Source organism: Pseudophryne corroboree, chromosome 1 (assembly GCF_028390025.1).
Source record: "Pseudophryne corroboree isolate aPseCor3 chromosome 1, aPseCor3.hap2, whole genome shotgun sequence".
Classification (NCBI taxonomy): domain Eukaryota; kingdom Metazoa; phylum Chordata; class Amphibia; order Anura; family Myobatrachidae; genus Pseudophryne; species Pseudophryne corroboree.
In genome coordinates this window covers 348,357,673-348,377,875 of record NC_086444.1, presented here as the reverse complement: position 1 = coordinate 348,377,875, position 20,203 = coordinate 348,357,673, and the positions used below count along the sequence as shown (strand labels likewise).

Below are 20,203 nucleotides of genomic sequence, written 5' to 3'. Positions count from 1 at the left end.
TTGGATAAGAAGTCCGTTGACTGTTGTGGTTACAGAGTATGATTTTAAATGTTTAATACTGTAATTAAAAATAAGATTTTACTCACCGGTAAATCTATTTCTCGTAGTCCGTAGTGGATGCTGGGGACTCCGTAAGGACCATGGGGAATAGCGGGCTCCGAAGGAGACTGGGCACAGCTAAGAAAGATTTAGGACTACCTGGTGTGCACTGGCTCCTCCCACTATGACCCTCCTCCAGACTTCAGTAAGGATACTGTGCCCGGAAGAGCTGACACAATAAGGAAGGATTTTGAATCCCGGGGAAGACTCATACCAGCCACACCAATCACACCGTACAACTCGTGATAATATACCCAGTTAACAGTATGAACACAACAGAGCCTCTCAAAGGATGGCTCAACAATAACCCTTGTAGTTAACAATAACTATATACAAGTATTGCAGACAGTCCGCACTTGGGACGGGCGCCCAGCATCCACTACGGACTACGAGAAATAGATTTACCGGTGAGTAAAATCTTATTTTCTCTGACGTCCTAGTGGATGCTGGGGACTCCGTAAGGACCATGGGGATTATACCAAAGCTCCCAAACGGGCGGGAGAGTGCGGATGACTCTGCAGCACCGAATGAGAGAACTCAAGGGCCTCCTCAGCCAGGGTATCAAATTTGTAGAATTTTGCAAACGTGTTTGCCCCTGACCAAGTAGCAGCTCGGCAAAGTTGCAAAGCCGAGACCCCTCGGGCAGCCGCCCAAGAAGAGCCCACTTTCCTCGTGGAATGGGCTTTTACAGATTTAGGCTGCGGCAGGCCAGCCACCGAATGCGCAAGCTGAATTGTGCTACAAATCCAGCGAGCAATAGTCTGCTTTGAAGCAGGAGCACCCATCTTGTTTGGTGCATACAGGATAAATAGCGAGTCAGTCTTCCTGACTCCAGCCGTCCTGGAAACATAAATTTTCAAGGCCCTGACTACGTCCAGTAACTTGGAGTCCTCCAAGTCCCTAGTAGCCGCAGGCACCACGATAGGTTGGTTCAAGTGAAAAGCTGATACCACCTTAGGAAGAAACTGGGGACGAGTCCTCAATTCTGCCCTATCCATATGGAAAATCAAATAGGGGCTTTTTTACATGACAAAGCCGCCAATTCTGACACACGCCTTGCCGAAGCCAAGGCCAAAAGCATGACCACTTTCCACGTGAGATATTTTAAATCCACGGTTTTGAGTGGCTCAAACCAATGTGACTTTAGGAAACCCAACACCACGTTGAGGTCCCACGGTGCCACTGGAGGCACAAAAGGAGGCTGAATATGCAGCACTCCCTTTACAAATGTCTGAACTTCAGGCAGTGAAGCCAGTTCTTTTTGGAAGAAAATCGACAGAGCCGAAATCTGGACCTTAATGGAACCCAGTTTTAGGCCCATAGTCACCCCTGACTGTAGGAAGTGCAGAAATCGACCTAGCTGGAATTCCTCCGTTGGGGCCTTCCTGGCCTCACACCACGCAACATATTTTCGCCATATGCGGTGATAATGTTGTACGGTTACATCTTTTCTAGCTTCAATAAGCGTAGGAATGACTTCCTCCGGAATACCCTTTTCTTTTAGGATCCGGTGTTCAACCGCCATGCCGTTAAACGCAGCCGCGGTAAGTCTTGGAACAGACAGGGCCCCTGCAGCAGCAGGTCCTGTCTGAGCGGCAGAGGCCATGGGTCCTCTGAGATTAATTCTTGAAGTTCCGGGTACCAAGACCTTCTTGGCCAATCTGGAACAATGAGAATAGTTCTTACTCCTCTTTTCTTTATTATCCTCAGTACCTTGGGTATGAGAGGAAGAGGATGGAACACATAAACCGACTGGTACACCCACGGTGTCACTAGAGCGTCCACAGCTATCGCCTGAGGGTCTCTTGACCTGGCGCAATATTTTTCTAGCTTTTTGTTTAAGCGGGACGCCATCATGTCCACCTGTGGCTTTTCCCAACGGTTTACAATCAGTTGGAAGACTTCTGGATGAAGTCCCCACTCTCCCGGGTGGAGGTCGTGCCTGCTGAGGAAGTCTGCTTCCCAGTTGTCCACTCCCGGAATGAACACTGCTGACAGTGCTAACAAGTGATTTTCCGCCCATCGGAGAATCCTTGTGGCTTCTGCCATCGCCGTCCTGCTTCTTGTGCCGCCCTGTCGATTTACATGGGCGACTGCCGTGATGTTGTCTGACTGGATCAGAACCGGCTGGTTTTGAAGCAGGGGCTTTGCTTGACTTAGGGCATTGTAAATGGCCCTAAGTTCCAGAACATTTATGTGTAGGGAAGTCTCCTGACTTGACCAAAGTCCTTGGAAGTTTCTTCCCCGTGTGACTGCACCCCAGCCCCGAAGGCTGGCATCCGTGGTCACCAGGACCCAGTCCTGTATGCCGAATCTGCGGCCCTCTCTGAGATGAGCACTCAGCAGCCACCACAGCAGAGACACCCTGGTCCTTGGAGACAGGGTTATCAACCGATGCATTTGAAGATGCGATCCGGACCATTGGTCCAACTGAAAGGTTCTGGCATGGAACCTGCCGAATGGAATCGCTTCGTAGGAAGCTACCATCTTTCCCAGGACTCGCGTGCAATGATGCACCGACACCTGTTTTGGTTTCAGGAGGCCTCTCACTAGAGATGACAGCTCCTTGGCTTTCTCCTCTGGGAGAAACACTTTTTTCTGGACTGTGTCCAGAATCATCCCCAGGAACAGTAGACGTGTCGCCGGAACCAGCTGAGACTTTGGAATATTCAGAATCCAACCGTGCTGGTGTAGCACCTCCTGAGATAATGCTACGCCGACCAACAACTGCTCTCTGGACCTCGCCCTTATCAGGAGATCGTCCAAGTATGGGATAATTAAAACTCCCTTTTTCCGAAGGAGTATCATCATTTCGGCCATTACCTTGGTAAATACCCTCGGTGCCGTGGACAGGCCGAACGGCAACGTCTGGAATTGGTAATGACAATCCTGTACCACAAATCTGAGGTACTCCTGGTGAGGATGGTAAATGGGGACATGCAGGTAAGCATCCTTGATGTCCAGAGATACCATGTAATCTCCCTCTTCCAGGCTTGCAATAACCGCCCTGAGCGATTCCATCTTGAACTTGAATTTTCTTAAATATGTGTTCAAGGATTTCAAATTTAAAATGGGTCTCACCGAACCGTCCGGTTTCGGTACCACAAACATTGTGGAATAGTAACCCCGTCCTTGTTGAAGTAGGGGCACCTTGACTATCACCTGCTGGGAATACAGCTTGTGAATTGCCTCTAACACAGCCTCCCTTTCTGAAGGAGTCGTTGGTAAGGCAGATTTGAGGAAACGACGGGGGGGGGGATGTCTCGAATTCCAGCCTGTACCCCTGAGATACCACTTGAAGGATCCAGGGATCTACCGGTGAGCGAGCCCACTGATTGCTGAAGTTTTTGAGACGGCCCCCCACCGTACCTGGCTCCGCCTGCTGAGCCCCAGCTTCATGCGGCGGACTTAGCAGAAGAAGCGGGGGAGGACTTTTGTTCCTGGGAAGTGGCTGTATGCTGCAGCTTTTTTCCTCTGCCTCTGGGCAGAAAGGACGTGCCTCTACCCCGTCTGCTCTTTTGGGGGCGAAAGGACTGCACCTGATAATACGGTGCTCTCTTTGGTTGTGAGGGGACATGTGGCAAAAATGCTGACTTCCCAGCTGTTGCTGTGGACACTAAGTCTGAAAGACCATCCCCGAACAACTCCTCACCCTTATAAGGCAAAACTTCCATGTGCCTTTTAGAATCTGCATCACCTGTCCACTGCCGGGTCCATAACCCTCTACTGGCACAAATGGACAGTGCACTTATTTTTGATGCCAGCCGGCAAATATCCCTCTGTGCATCTCTTATGTAAAAGACAGCGTCTTTAATATGCTCTACGTTTAGCAATAAAGTGTCCCTGTCTAGGGTGTCAATGTTTTCTGACAGGGAGTCTGACCATGCAGCTGCAGCACTGCACATCCATGCTGAGGCAATAGCTGGTCTCAGTATAATACCAGTGTGTGTATATATAGCTTTCTGGAGAGCCTCCTGCTTTCTGTCAGCAGGTTCCTTTAGGGCGGCCGTATCCTGGGACGGCAGTGCCACCTTTTTTGATAAGCGCGTAAGTGCTTTATCCACCCTAGGGGATGTTTCCCAACGTGACCTATCCTCTGGCGGGAAAGGGTACGCCATTAGTAATTTTTTTTTAAATTAACAATTTTTTATCGGGGGAAGCCCACGCTAGTTCACACACTTCATTCAATTCTTCAGAAGGGGGAAAAACTACTGGTAGTTTTTTCTCCCCAAACATAATACCCTTTTATGTGGTACCTGGGGTCACCTCAGAAATGTGTAAAACATTTTTCATTGCCTCAATCATATAACGAGTGGCCCTATTGGACATTACATTAGTCTCTTCGTCGTCGACACTGGTATCAGTATCCGTGTCGACATCTGTGTCTGCCATCTGAGGTAGCGGGCGTTTTAGAGCCCCTGATGACTTTTGAGACGTCTGGGCAGGCACGGGCTGAGAAGCCGGCTGCCCCGCATTTGGCATGTCGTAAAAAATGTTATGTAAGGAGTCGACACTTTCGCGTAACTCCTTCCACAAGTCCATCCACTCCGGTGTCTGCCCCGCAGGGGGTGACAACACATTTATAGGCACCTGCTCCTCCTCCACATAAGTCTCCTCATCAAACATGTCGACACAGCCGTACCGACACACCGCACACACACAGGGAATGCTCTGACAGAAGACAGGACCCCACAAAGCCCTTTGGGGAGACAGAGAGAGAGTATGCCAGCACACACCAGAGCGCTATATAAATCAGGGATTAACTAAATTATATCCCCTTATAGCTGCTATATGTATATTGCGCCTAATTTTAGTGCCCCCCCTCTCTTTTTTACCCTTTTCTGTAGTGTAGACTGCAGGGGAGAGCCAGGGAGCTTCCTTCCAGCGGAGCTGTGAGGGAGAAATGGCGCCAGTGTGCTGAGGGAGATAGCTCCGCCCCTTTTTCAGCGGACTTTTCTCCCGCTTTTTTATGGATTCTGGCAGGGGTATTTATCACATATATAGCCTCTGGGGCTATATATTGTGATATATTTGCCAGCCAAGGTGTATTTATTGCTTCTCAGGGCGCCCCCCCCCAGCGCCCTGCACCCTCAGTGACCGGAGTGTGAAGTGTGTATGAGGAGCAACGGCGCACAGCTGCAGTGCTGTGCGCTACCTTGGTGAAGACTGATGTCTTCTGCCGCCGATTTTCCGGATTCTTCTTGCTTCTGGCTCTGTAAGGGGGCCAGCGGCTCGGCTCCGGGACCGAACACCAATGGCCGGTTCCATGCGGTCGATCCCTCTGGAGCTAATGGTGTCCAGTAGCCTAAGAAGCCGAAGCTACCACCAGTTAGGTAGGTTCGCTTCTTCTCCCCTTAGTCCCTCGCTGCAGTGAGTCTGTTGCCAGCAGATCTCACTGTAAAATAAAAAACCTAAATATACTTTCTTTCTAGGAGCTCAGGAGAGCCCCTAGTGTGCATCCAGCTCAGCCGGGCACAGGATTCTAACTGAGGTCTGGAGGAGGGTCATAGTGGGAGGAGCCAGTGCACACCAGGTAGTCCTAAATCTTTCTTAGCTGTGCCCAGTCTCCTGCGGAGCCCCTATTCCCCATGGTCCTTACTGAGTCCCCAGCATCCACTAGGACGTCAGAGAAATTGTGGTATTTTAATTTAATTGCGCTCTAAGTTATAATTTTAATTCTATTTATTTTTGCCACTTTAAAAATATGGGCAGATCGCACAAAGTCCCGCACCTCTGGCAACTCAAAGGCTATTACATCTAGCCCCAGGTTGGATTTCGAGATGTTGAAGAGCCAAACTTGAGATGCTAATGTCTGCATAATCTCTTGGCAATGCACCCAAAGAAAGTAGGAAACTCTGCCTTGATCAAGAGACTGCCTAGATACAGGATAATCATAAGAGAGCTGTGGAGTTGTCACCAGGCCAAAGGGCAGAGCCCAAAACTAAAATTATGGGACTGAACAAAAATGTAATAAAGGCACTGGTGAGCTTCTCAGACTGAATGGAGGTATTCTTGATGTCCATGAATACGATGTACTCATCCTGTGACAGATCTCAATGAGTTCACCCTGAGCCTGACAACCAGGACGTGAGTGTCTTGAGGTACAAATTGGACTCATTGATCAGTTTGTTTTTGTGCCAAAACAGGTTTGAATAAAACCTGTCCCACTGGGATAATTATCCCTGCTGATAACAATATATGAATGACGAGTCGCATGGCTTGGCCATTTTCCTGCTCCGAAGAAGTGAAAACCTTCAAGGTGGAAGCTCTGAGAAGATGGCATATCCCCACTCACACAGGAACCAGAATTGGAATTGAACCAATAAGAGAAGCAGACAGGCTTCAACAGCAGCTTACACTGTGTGGTCAAAATGCCTGTTCCGTAGAATGCTAGCAGAGAGTTCGGTCTTTTATCTACAGTAGCTGATGACATATCTACATATACACTTGAATTATTTAACCGTGTCATCCTTAAATACTGCAGAATTGGGAAATGGAATAGTGATGTCTTTAAACAGTCAAATTATTGGAGTGCCCACCGTGAGTACAGTTTCCCATTTATCGGTATTCTTTTTAAGAAATGGATCAACAACCTAATCTGTGTAACCTGTAAATTCCATTAATGTTTGGTACATGCCTTACAGTTCTTTTTTCCCAGTTGCAGTAATACACAAAACAACTGCTCTTTCTTCCTTTAAAAAAAACAGCATATTAGCAGATTCCCCTAACTCTGTCAGGGATATACAACGCCTGCCGACCTCCCATCAAATAATCAATCCCAAGCATTCTTATAGAATACTCATCAAAACGTGAAGAATCCTAACACTGTATCTGATTTTTCTGTTACTTCAGAGTACTTGGCAGGAGTATTCAGACTTAAACAGGGTCAAATAAAAGTATAACTTTCACATTTCTACAAGCTAGCGAGGAAGAGTGGTCCAGAATCCTCTCAAAGGCAAATGAAACGTTAACAAGACATTGCACTGATTTGGCTAAGAATTTCACCAAAGCCTGTACATCTTGTGCCATCTTTAAGTGACTTGAACCTTGGCGAACCACACTGGAGTGAATGCGATCTTGCAGATTCAGCGAAAAGCTGGATTCAAATCCCTTTCAAGGTTAGTATTTGTAATTTGCGCCAAGAGACAGCAACCTAGTCTTATTTCCGAGCCACACGCTTGCTCATATACAATACCCAAAAAGAAAAGAAAATAGACCACAGGCACCGTCTTTGTTAGGAAAGTCCACTTAATCAAGTAGACTACAACAGTCACGATAACCTTCACATTAATGTTCAGTGCATACATTCTCATCTCTCAATGCTTAAAGAAGAAAAACAGAACAGCTGTTAAGAAATCTGGATCACTTCTATTTTTCACTTCGCAGTGCAAGAAACTCCACGATGCTCCCCTCGAGTGCCCTATGTTCACATAAAGTATTCTTTGATCATCTCTGAGGATTTTTTTTACAGAATCGCTTCCAACTCCATGCTTGGACTTGCTGACCATCCAATATGCTTTCAAAGAACTTTATTAAACAGTGTTTCCAGGTATTAAGACCAATGCAGTGCACAAGTGGAGATAAAAATGTTTTATAGATTTTTATTGGTTATAGCAACCATTGGTAAAAGGAAAAGAATGGCAACATACACTGTAACGAAAAGTCTATTCAAAAAATAAAAAATAAAAAAAATACCCCAAGACATAAAATTTGAAAAAAATAGGGGAATAAGGATGATCACAATATTCCCTAGCTGGAAGAATCTACTCCCAGTACAGTTTTGGGGACTCGACAAGTAATCACAAGAACAGTCTTCTACACCTGGGAAGATAGGGAACAAAATGACCACATGGAGAAAAAAAAAAAAAGTTCTTACATGTCCCAGCTGGATATTTGGGAGGGTCTTCAGGCCAATCTCCACATTCACTAACACATTTCGGATAAATCCTTTTTCAAAGTGTGGAGAGCTTCTGTCCCAAGGGTCATATTTATAACCACAAGGTTTGGTCACATGATCTGTAATCAATTGTGTTTGACATGGACTTTTGTCACCATCAACCTTACACAAAAAAACCCTGTAACTAATCAGATCATGTGACCAAGAGTGTAGTGGCCAGGAGGGCCCATGGCTGACATCCCAACGTCAGAGAAGGGTATAATGGTAAGAAGCTCCACTATAGTGGCACACCCTTCCCACATCTGGTTCTCAGGCAGATCAGGAGTAGTTAAACAGAAAATGGAATAGGAAGGAGCTCAAGGAGTATTTAATAAAGTGCCAACGTCATATAGGAGACTTTATACCCACAGAGTCCGGTGTCCGACAAAGCATAAAGGAGAAATACCAATGGAAAAATTAGCAAGACAACATTCGAAATAAATGCTGTCAAAATTCTATTTAACATGGATAATGAGAATCTGATGGTGTAACTCCACCAAACTATAGGTCCACAAACATTTGCGATTAAATGGGGCAATTTAGCATTTAGCAGATGATAGTCTCCATCCCCCCCAAAAATAAAAATAAATCAGCAATGTATTGGGCTCACAAATTGCTGATTCAGATTATAAAAAAAAAAAAAAAAAATGATTACAGTCACTACATAAGGTTGTCCATGGATCCGGATTGAAAGTCGACAGTAACTAGGTCGACAGTAACTAGGTCGACAGGGTGTCTATGTCGACAGGGTCTTTAGGTCGACAGGGTCTTTAGGTCGACAGGGTCTTTAGGTCGACAGGGTCTTTAGGTCGACAGGGTCTTTAGGTCGACAGGGTCTTTAGGTCGAAATTAGTTTTTCACAATTTTTTTCTTTTTTTTAACCTTTTCATACTTAACGATCCACGTGGACTACAATTGGAACGGTAATCTGTGCCGAGCGAATCGGTAGCGGAGCGAAGGCACCATGCCCGAAGCATGGCGAGCGAAGCGAGCCATGCGAGGGGACGCGGTGCACTAATTGGGGTTCCCGGTCACTCTACGAAGAAAAAGACACCAAAATAACATTAAAAACTCATGTCGACCTTTTGACCTGTCGACCTAGAACATGTCGACCTAAAGACCCTGTCGACCTAGACACCCTGTCGACCTAGTTACTGTCGACCAATAGTGGTCGACCTAGACATTGTCGACTTAGTTACTGTCGACTTTCAATACCACACCCGGTTGTCCAACATGTTGAATTTCTGGGGCCAATCGTGCTATTGATAGGTACTGAGTACGATCGACGATCAGTTGATTTGGCGTCCGTTTCACAGATAGAATAATCGAGAGCCTGCTAGCTATAATTGTTGTTGGGGCGGGGCCTAACACGCATCTCCTGCCAGGGGGATCCCAGCAATGGCCATCAATGAGGCAAGACGCAGCTGAGGCCACAAGCATGGCGATGGGCCTGGATCATGGAGGATCCAGTCCCAATCAGCCATTACGGCAGAGTTCAGCAGCAGCCATAGGTTCAGTGGTGGTTGGTTTCCCTACATGCACAATGGCAGCGTGGCCCATTTAAAAAATGAAACCTCGAGTCATGATTGGAGTTGCTCACTGCACCATTTTTTAAATTTAAGATGGCCACCACATCATCACCCTGTCTCCTTGAGCTGGCTGATATTAGTCAGTGTGAGGCAGCAGCAGGGAGTTCGTCGGCAGGGAAAGAGCAGACAACAGCTCTTGAAGAAGGAAGACGATGACGGCAGTGGCCATGCAAAAGAGCTTAAACAGGCCATTGTCCACCAGGCAAAGGTGTGTTTAATAATGTACTAAAACATACAGTGTCTTGTCTTTATTTTAATATTTTCTTGGCATGTGGACTACAGGTGCCAGCAGGCCATTAATGTCCTTAACATGCTGGCACTTGTAAATCTGCAAGCATTAGCATGCTAGGGCAAGCTTGCTGGTACCTGCAGTCTACCTGCAAAGAACAATATTAACTTTTTCATCACCACTGACCCTGCACCAACTGCCACAGTAGGTGCAGAGAACAGCCATGGACTTTCATCAGCCCAGGGCTGGCTGTTCCTAAGGAGGGAGGACCCCATCTTATTTTTGGGGTCCTGACATTCCGAGGAATTCTATTCCTGGGTTGATCAGTTTGGGGATGGTTAATGTGATGGCATGCTGTTTGTCTCCCCTGCTATGGCACTATCCCCCAAACCCCCTCCCCCCGACAAGCCTGAGGTCCAGCAATGGTTATTGATTTGGATGGGGCCCTACGCATTTTGCTTTTTTTAAATTAACCTTTCTTTAGTATGAGCAGATTGTGTTACAGTACAGCCTTTTATTTACATTTTCTACACGTGACTAGTAAAATGCAGATCCTTTGAGGTGATGTATGGGAACTTTTCATTATTTGAAGACGCGATCTTTGGTAAAAAAAAAAAAAAAAATCCCCCCCAAAAAATCTGCAAATCACTGTAAAATATCTGTAACGTATGTGCGCAGATTGGTGGATTGAGAATTTTTTAAACAGGGTAAAAAGGAAAACAAAATACACAGAATCGGAGAATCATATTTTTAGTGAATGCTGATGTATGGCAGCCTTAAGGCAGACAACATAAATGATATGATGTATAATAGACCTCAACTGAAATGTCTGACACATCCACTTTTTTCACTAATACACAGAGCAGTATAAACCTAAGAGGGAGACTAGAGAATAGGGAAACCTGAGTAAAGGTACCATATAATTTACAGCTTCTGTCTGTAATTTCAAGTGTATTTCTAAAGATTATACATCATTAAAATGACTGAAGTAGCTCCTACATTGCACATGGAGTTGTTCATTTCCTGAGAAAAAACAATGTTGTCACCTGGCTGGCTTCTGCTGTTAGTGACTCCAGCTGTCCTTCCAGTCTCATCTTTTCCTTGATGACCTGAAGTACTTCATCATGAGTCCCAGCAATAGAGCTCTCCATAGACACACTACAGACCAAACACACAAATGCTGGTTACACTATAATATGTATTATAACGCATTGCTCTTATGCATGACCGAGTAAAATACTTGGATTAACAGGTTATGCTAAAATCTCGACACAATACCTTCGCCCACTTTCTTATTTGTGTTGTTGTATTGTTGATTAAGTAACAATAATTACAAAATTAATAGTTTTACAAACTCTTATTGTACATCCATGTTATCATAGTACTTTATATGTTTGTATTCTTCTGTACACACTAAGCAGTTTCTTGGAATTGTTTGTTTTATTTCAACTATTCTACTAAAGAAAGACATTGGGAAAAAAAAAAAATCATGACAGAAAATATATTATCACAACTGATGTAGGAGCCATGTGCTTATTCACAGAAAGGTAGCGTACCCAGGGCCTTATTCAGGTTTGTTAGCAAACAAACAAAAAAAAAAAAAGCGCACTAATTGGAAAAACACATGTGCACCGCAGGTGGGGGAGATGTAACATGTGCAGAGACATTTAGATTTGGGAGGCGTGTGTTCAAACTGAAGTCTAAATTGCATTGTATAAATAAAGCAGCCAGTATTTACCCTGCACAGAAACAAAATAACCCACCCAAATCTGACTCTCTCTGCACATGTTACATTCCTCCCCACAGATCAGTACAGGTGGAACATGTGTTCAGCATGTAAGTCTGAAACTAACTTGGACAGGATGATTAAAATGATATAAAAATTAAATGCAAAGTACATCTAGCTCTAAAGGGAAAAAAAAAAGGAAAAAAGATAAAATATAAAATGTAAAATTCTTATCATAGACCAGTTAAAATATAATTAAAATTGTTTAATCTACTATTAGTGTCCTAGTCATCGAAACCATAAAATCAAGTTGAAAGTACAGATGTGTCCACTCACATCTAGCCTCCCTTCACTTTAAACAGCACTTCTAGACACACCATGCTATGACGTCGCTCGGTAGCGACAAGCATCTTTATGTGCAACTTATTTTCATTAAAATAAGTCTTTGTCGCAAAAATAGGATTTTAATTATCTACTGGTAAATCCTTTTCTCGTAGTCCATAAGGGATATTGGGGAGACTTAGTATGATGGGGTATAGACGGGGTCCAAAGGAGCCGGTGCACTTTAAATCTCTTCACTGGGTGTGCTGGCTCCTCCCCTCTATGCCCCCTCCCACAGGCAGTTATAGGTAAAACAGTGCCCGAAGGAGAAAGGACATACTTGTGAGAAGGAACATAACAATAAGTGGCGAGATTTACACACCAGCACACCATGAACATAAAGCAACTAGCAACGGCTGGAATCAAACAGCAACAGCTGAACAGGTAACCATATAAAGAGAAACTGCAGAAAAGTCAATGCACTGAGGCGGGTGCCCAATATCGCTTATAGACTACGAGAAAAGGATTTACCGGTAGGTAATTAAAATCCTATTTTCTCTAGCATCCATTAGGGATATTGGGGAGACTTAGTACGATGGGGACGTCCCAAAGCTTCCAGAACGGACGGGAATGTGCGGAGACTTCTGCAGCACCTCCTGCCCAAACTGGGTATCCTCTTTGGCCAGGGTATCAAACTTGTAGAATTTTACTAAAGTTTTCTTCCCCAACCAGGTAGCAGCTTGGCACAGTTGCAAGGCCGAGACTCCACAGGCAACCACCCAAGAAGAGCCCACCAATCTTGTAGAGTGGGCCTTCAGAGACTTAGGAATAGGTAAGGCTGCCAACACATAGGCCTGTTGGAAAGTAAGCCTAAGCCAACGAGCAATGGACTGCTTTGAAGCAAAACAACCCTTTTTCTGCGCATCACAGAGTACAAACAAGGAATCCGTCTTTCTGATCCGAGCCATTCGCTTGATACAGATCTTCAAGGCTCGCACAGCATCCAATGCCTCCGGAGGAGCAGAAGTGTCAGAACTTGATGGAACCACAATAAGTTGATTCAGGTGGAATACAGAGACAACCTTCGGTAGGAACTGCTGCCTAGTTCTGAGCTCCGCTCTGTCCTCGTAAAAGACCAAGTATGGACTTTTACATGACAAGGCCCCCAATTCTGAGACACATCTAGCAGAAGCCAGGGCCAGTAACATCACTGTCTTCCACGTGAGGTACATGTCTTCTACCGTCATCAGAGGTTCAAACCAGGAGGACTGTAGAAAGTCCAACACTACATTAAAATCCCAGGGTGCCGTAGGCGGTACAAAAGGAGGTTGTATGTAGAGTACCCCTTGCAAGAAGGTCTGAACTTCTGACAACACCGCCAATTTCTTCTGGAAGAAAATTAAGAGAGCTGAAATCTGGACCTTAATGGAACCCAGACGTAAGCCCTCATCCACGCCAGCTCGCAGGGAACGTAAAAAACGTCCCAAGTGGAACTCTGCAGGCGGATACGTGCGTTCCTCGCACCAAGAGACATATCTCCTCCAGATATGATAGTGTTTTGATGTCACAGGTTTCCTAGCCTGAACCATGGTAGCAATAACCTTTTTGGAAAGGCCCTTGTGAGCTAGGATGTTATGCTCAACCTCCATGCCGTCAAACGAAGTTGCAGTAAGTTCGGGTAGACGAACGGTCCTTGTTAAAGAAGATCTCTTCTTAGTGGTAGAGGCCAAGGGTTTTCGACGGACATATCCAGAAGATTCGCACACCACGCCCTCAGAGGCCAATCCGGGGCAATCAGAATTGCATGGACTCCTTGATTTCTGATTCGCTTGATCACCCTTGGGAGCAACAGTATTGGAGGAAACGGGTAGACCAGCCGGTAAGACTAGGCAACATCAGTGCATCTACTGCCCTCGCCATAGGGTCCCTGGTTCGTGAGCAATACCAATGAAGCTTCTTGTTGAGTCGAGAAGCCAACAGCCCCACCGGTCGATGATCTGCTGAAACACCCGATGGTGGAGCCCCCACTCCCCCGGGTGGAGATCGTGACGACTCAGGAAGTCCGCTTTCCAGATGTCCACTCCCGGAATGAAGATTGCTGACATTGCTCTTGCATTTCTTTCCGCCCAGAGGAGTATCTTTGACACCTCTCGCATGCAGGCTCTGCTTTTTGTCCCTCCTTGCCGATTGATATACGCCACTGCTGTGGCGTTGTCCAAATGTACTTGGATTGCGTGATCCTTGGGTAGAGAAGAGGCCTGAAGCAGAGCATTGTAGATCGCCTGAAGTTCCGGAATGTTGATTGGAAGGAGGGCTTCGTGTGCTGGCCACCTGCCCTGGAACTGAGCCCCTTTAGTGACAGCTCCCCATCATCTCAGACTCGCATCCGTCATGAGGAGGATCCAATCCTGAATCCCGAAACTCCAGCCTTCCAGGAGATTGGAGGGCTACAGCCACCACAGGAGGGCAATCCTGGCCTGAGGTGACAGCAAAATCATCGGGTGCATCTGTAGATGTGATCCGGACCACTTGCTCAGGAGATCCAATTGAAATGTTCTGGCATGGAACCTCCCATATTGGATCGTGCGAGTCAACCATCTTCCCCAACAATCTTATGCAAAGATGGAGGGATACTTGAGCAGGTCGGAGCACCATGAGGACCATCTCCTGAAGTGTTCTCGCCTTGTCCTCCGGGAGGAACACCTTCTGGGCCACAGTATCCAGCAACATCCCCAGGAACAGGAGCCGCAGAGTTGGCTCCAGGTGGGACTTCTGTAAAATGAGAATCCACCCATGGTGTGACAGCAATTGGATAGTGCGGTTGATATGGAGCAATAAAAGCTCCCTGGATCTTGCTTTAATCAGGAGATCGTCCAGGTAAGGGACAACATTGACCCCCTGGACCCGGAGTTGGAACATCATCTCCGCCATTACCTTTATGAATACCCTTGGAGCTGTGGACATGCCGAAGGGTAGTGCCTGGAACTGGAAGTGATCCTCCAGTAAGGCAAACCAAAGATAAGCCTGATGAGGTGGCCAAATTGGAATATGAAGGTAGGTGTCCTTGATATCCAAGGAAACCATGAATTCCTGTTCTTCCAGGCCCGCTATCACTGCTCTCAAGGATTTCATCTTGAACTTGAAAAGTCTGAGATAAGGGTTCAAGGACTTTAGATTCAAAATAGGCCTTACCAAACCGTCCGGCTTTGGTATCACAGGTTGGAGTAAAAACCCTTTCCCCGTTGCTGTATTGGTACAGGAACAATGACTTGGGACTGGAATAACTTTTGGATGGCCTGTTGCAACGTAACTTGTGTACCCTCCAAAGCTGGCAAGCTTGATTTGAAAAATCGGTGGGGAGGAGCACCATCAAACTCCAGCATGTAGCCCTGAGAAATTAGGTCCCTTATCCAGGTATCCTGGCAGGAGCTTTCCCAGATGCAGCTGAAGTAACGGAGTCGAGCTCCCACCTCGAGATCCCCTCGGGGTGGGTGGGCACAGTCATGCTGAGGACTTAATGGAAGCAGAACTGGTGCTCTGTTCCTGACAACCGGTGTTTGCAGGTTTTCTTGTCTTACCTCTGGTGCCTCTAGCCGCACTGGAGGCACCTCTGGCCCTAGATCGAAATCTGTTAGACCGAAAGGACTGCATAGACGGCCCCGGGAAGGAACGCCTAGTCGGTGGGGCCCCAGAGGTGAGAAACGTTGATTTACCCACAGTAACTTTAGAAATTCACGTATCCAACTCAACCCCAAAGAGCCATTTCCCAGAAAAGAGGAGAGACTCCACACTGCACTTGGACTCAGCGTCCGCTATCCATTGACACAACCACAAGTCCCTGAGTGCCGACACTGCCATGGCAGAGGTCCTAACATTAATATTGCCCATCTCCTTGAGTGAGTCACACAGGATGCGTGCTTCAGGAGTCACCGTAGTGACCAGAGGCATATCCACAGAGGTCCTCCTGAATTTGAGAAGCACACGTGTGAATGGCATGGGTCATCCAGCAACCTGCTATGACCGGCCTTTGCGATACACCTGCTGCTGTGTAGATAGACTTTAGTGTAGTCTCTATTTTTCTGTCCCCAGGGTCCTTTATGGTTAAGGAGCCCGGGGCAGGCAGCACCGCCTTTTTAGACAGTATACATCAACCCCCAGGGGTTCTTCCCAGAATTTCCTACCTTCAGGAACAAATGGGAAAGCGTGCAAAAATCTTTTTGACACTTGGTATTTTTTTGTCTGGATTTTTCCAGGCTAACTTAAACAGGTCATTTAACGGCAGAATCAGGGAAAGTGACATTAGGCTTGTTCTGTGTAAAGACAATCGACTGCTGTGACACAGCGTCCTCTAGAGAGAGTTTTAACACGTCCCGTATAACCAGAATGAGAGGTTCACTACCCTGAGCAGAAGTGGAATCCCCACTAACGGTATCCAAGTCCTCCCCATCCTCCTGTACCTCTTCATCTGAATCAGACAGTAGAGCAGGTAAACCATCCTTTTGTGGTCCTGAGTGAGAGAGGAGGGGCTGTGTAACATCTGCCCTGGCAGCTAAGTCTGCAACAGCCTGTTGTAGTAGCTGAGTTTTTTTGAGCATTAGCAGTGAGTTGTGATGACATATCAGACATCATATTTTTAAGGGCCCCTAGCCAGGAAGGCTCTTTACTCTCTCCCCCATCCCCATCACTGAGTTGTGAAGAGTGGCTGCATTGTTCACATGAAACAGAATCAGATGATAAGAGAGAGAATCTGGTGTGGCATACACTGCATAGCTTGTATTTACCCATGTTTACAGTAAATCACAAATGGCATACACATACACACAGATAGTAATACTTAGCAGGCCTGCCCCTACTTATGCGAGAGGAGATATAGAGAGGAGACAAGCACACCCCAGCTACACAGCCCCAGTGAGGCTGTCCGCTTATTATATCACAGTGAAAACCTATGATTTTTGTCCTGCATATACACAGATTGTGTACAATAGCGGCTCTCCCCCTTTGCTATACCCTGTACCAGTTTTCCAGCGTGTCTTGAGTGTCAGGAGGAGCTGTGTGAGCCTGCTGCTGCAGTAAGCAGAGGAAGACGCCAAAATGCAGCTGGTCCCGCTCTGAGGTAGCTCCGCCCCCCCCCCCCCCCAATGGAGCCGGAGCTACAGTGTTTTTTTATACTGCCAATGTCTCCTAAAGTGCTTAAAAACATCACACAAGTGCTAGTTTATGCCACCGCTAGCCAGTTTACACAGGGAACTATAGGAGGGTCTCGTATGCCGCCCCTGCGTGTCAGCCGCACCTTGAACTGGGAGACCACCTAGCGGGGCCCCCGGTTTGTACTCACCACTGTAGTCACCTTCAGGCTAGTGTTAGGGGTGTGCGGTGTGCTGCGATTGTGACAGCTAAGGCGAAGTGCCCCGCTGAACAAACAACCTCTCAGGACAGTGATCATGCAGTGGGGAAGCGGCTCTGACACCCCACAAGGCCGGTGACCATCCTCCCTTAACTCCCATGGTGCAGGTATGTTGTTGCCCAAACAGCATACCGAAAATAACAAAAATTTAAAATAAACTGAAGAAAACTCTCTGGAGCTCAGAGATGTGCATCCTCTCCCGAGGGCACTTTTTCCTAAACTGTCTGTGGGAGTGGGCATAGAGGGGAGTAGCCAGCACACCCAGTGAAGAAATTTAAAGTGCACCGGCTCCTTTGGACCCCGTCTATAACCGCTCGTACTAAATCTCCCCAATATCCCTTATGGATGCTAGAGAAATGATGCATATTAGAATGCACAAGCAACTTATGCTGATCAAAATTATATGTGGCATGTCTATATTTGGTGTGCAACCGTTTCTGCATCTGCATACGAAATGGTGTGACACAGTGTTTTCCTAGAATCTATAAAAATCTAATCTTTAAAATGTGACAATTAGCAACACATCTGTGCACCTGCTGGGTAGTCTGGAAATACACTGGATACCTACTAAACAACAGGCAAACAATACAATGTCATCAACAATTTCCCTTGAACTCCCGGGCAAGTGACATAGGGGGTAATTCAGACCTGATCGTAGCAGCAAATTTGTTAGTAGCTGGGCAAAACCATGTGCACTGCAGGTGTATAGTATAGTATAAGCGGGAGTATACAGCACCACTGGGGGAGGTGATGGAGCTGCGGCAGGAGATATCAGAATGATATCTAGCACTAGAGTGCCTCTGCTGCAGCCCTTGAAGTCTTCTATCTTCTTTAAAATAGCTCTTCTTAGGGCTGCTGGAGCAGCCCTGCCTGTTAGCTGCCTGCACTGCAGGCACCAACTTACAAACTGAGCTCCTGTGCACAGAGGCGGGGTTATAGAGGAAGCGGCGCTGAGAATCTTGGGAATAGTCAAAGCTTTTAGCCTGTTGGTGCCTCGGGTCAAGATCCTCCTCTACACCCCCAATGTTATTCCCTGTGGAATACCAGTGTACCCCGCTGCAGAAATAACATTTGCAGAGAGAGTTAGATTTGGGTGGGTTATTTCGTTTCTGTGCAGAGTAAATACTGGCTGCTTTATTTTTACACTGCAACTTAGATTTCAGTTTGAACACACACCACCCAAATCTAACTCTCTGCACATGTTATATCTGCCCCCTGCAGTGCACATGGTTTTGCCCAACTGCTAACAAATTTGCTGCTACGACTAGGTCTGAATTACCCCCAAAGTGCATACACACATTGCAATCTTGCTAACAACAGAATGATATCATTAGGTTGTATGGTCCTTAATGATATATCCGGTATATATGCAAGTAGTGCGTGCACACTGCGTGATGTGCTAAACATTGTTAATGATGTCCTTGGATAGCACAGCATGTAGGGCTTACCAAGAGACATGAGGAATGACTCACAGGAGCACGCAATAGTGCATACACACTGGTTGATTTAGCGTTCGGATTAGGCACCGCCACGGGGGAATTAGGGTTAGGTCAGGGAGAGGGGAGAACACCCCTTACTAACCCCTGTCGGTCTTTTCTGCAGCGGGATCCAGGAGTCGGCATAACAACCACAGGGATAGCATACTGATTCCATTAATATGTATGAGCCTCTCACGCCTTATAACTAAAAGAAATGCAGTTCATTTAACAATTTATACCTGCTTGAAATGCTGTCTCTTCTGCTTCTAGGTTCCCCATTTCCCTCAGGTTCTAGAGCATGTTGCTCTGCAGCAGCAGCTTGTAAGACATCTCTTAGTGAAGGATATTGTCCCACATCCTCTAGAGCCACGCTTTGACCATTCACAATGTATTCCTCTTCCTTTCTGGGAGACGCAGCAATCAGGTAAGCTCCTTGTCCAGCAGAGACACTGCTTTGAGTAGAGCTATCACTCTCATTTCCATCCAGTCTAATTCCCAAATCACTTCCATCCAATTCGGAGCTAGTGTCAGGAATACATATTGTACTGTCTGGTCGCTGTCCTCCTTCCATACTAATTTCCGACACCACAGAGGTCAGGCTTCCTCTGTTGGACTTCAGTGAACCAGGGGAGGAATCTGAATAGCCTACACTGTTATTGTCCGGATCTGAAGATTCTATACGATAATCTGCTAATGAACGTATCTTGCTGGAAGACTTTGATAATTTGGAAGATTTCTTCTCATTCGAAGATGAAAGGAGACCCAGGCTACCCAGTTTTGGTCCCCGTGGGACACTTGTGCGCAAGAAGGAATACTCCTTAGTCATTGCAACAGTGCTTGCCCGAGGAAGATGATCTGGATTGAACATAAGTTCAGGATCCAAAGTGCTTGAGGGACGGCTTTTAGGAGTGGACTGGTTAGACAAGATATGAAAAATATAAAACAAAAAAAGATATCAGTAGCAGTCAGAAGGGAAATCCACATTCAGGAAAAAAAAAAAAGGTGAAGTACAGAATAAAACCTAAACTGATGTTCAGTAAGAACAAACCATTGGGGGTGGGGGGAATAGAGAGAGAGAGAGAGAGAGAGAGAGAGAGAGAGAGAGAGAGAGAGAGAGAGAGAGAGAGAGAGAGAGAGAGAGAGAGAGAGAGAGAGGAGAGAGAGAGAGAGAGAGAGAGAGAGAGAGAGAGAAGAGAGAGAGAGGAGGAGAGAGGAGAGAGAGAGAGAGAGAGAGAGAGAGAGAGAGAGAGAGAGAGAGAGAGAGAGAGAGAGAGAGAGAAGAGACGAGAGAGAGAAGAGAGAAAAGAAGAAAAGAAAGAAAGAAAGAAAAAGAAGAAAGAAAGAAAGAAAAAGAAAGAAAGAAAAGGAAAGAAAAAGAAAGGAAGCAAGCTACACTGATGAGAATTCTTGGCCGATATTCA

The 20,203-nt window shown here is 46.2% G+C and overlaps 1 protein-coding gene across 3 annotated transcripts in view; it reads right to left on the bottom strand.

Moving 5' to 3' along the window:
- GOLGA3 (golgin A3) overlaps positions 1-20,203 on the bottom strand; it is a 212,659-nt gene that overhangs the window by 107,749 nt on the left and 84,707 nt on the right. For all 3 annotated transcript variants that reach the window (XM_063964700.1, XM_063964702.1, XM_063964703.1), the window contains exons 5-6: positions 19,022-19,695; positions 10,900-11,011 (exon numbers count right to left, since the gene is read on the bottom strand). In XM_063964700.1, the coding sequence (XP_063820770.1) occupies positions 10,900-11,011; positions 19,022-19,695 (786 nt within the window). The remainder of the gene's footprint in view (positions 1-10,899; positions 11,012-19,021; positions 19,696-20,203) is intronic.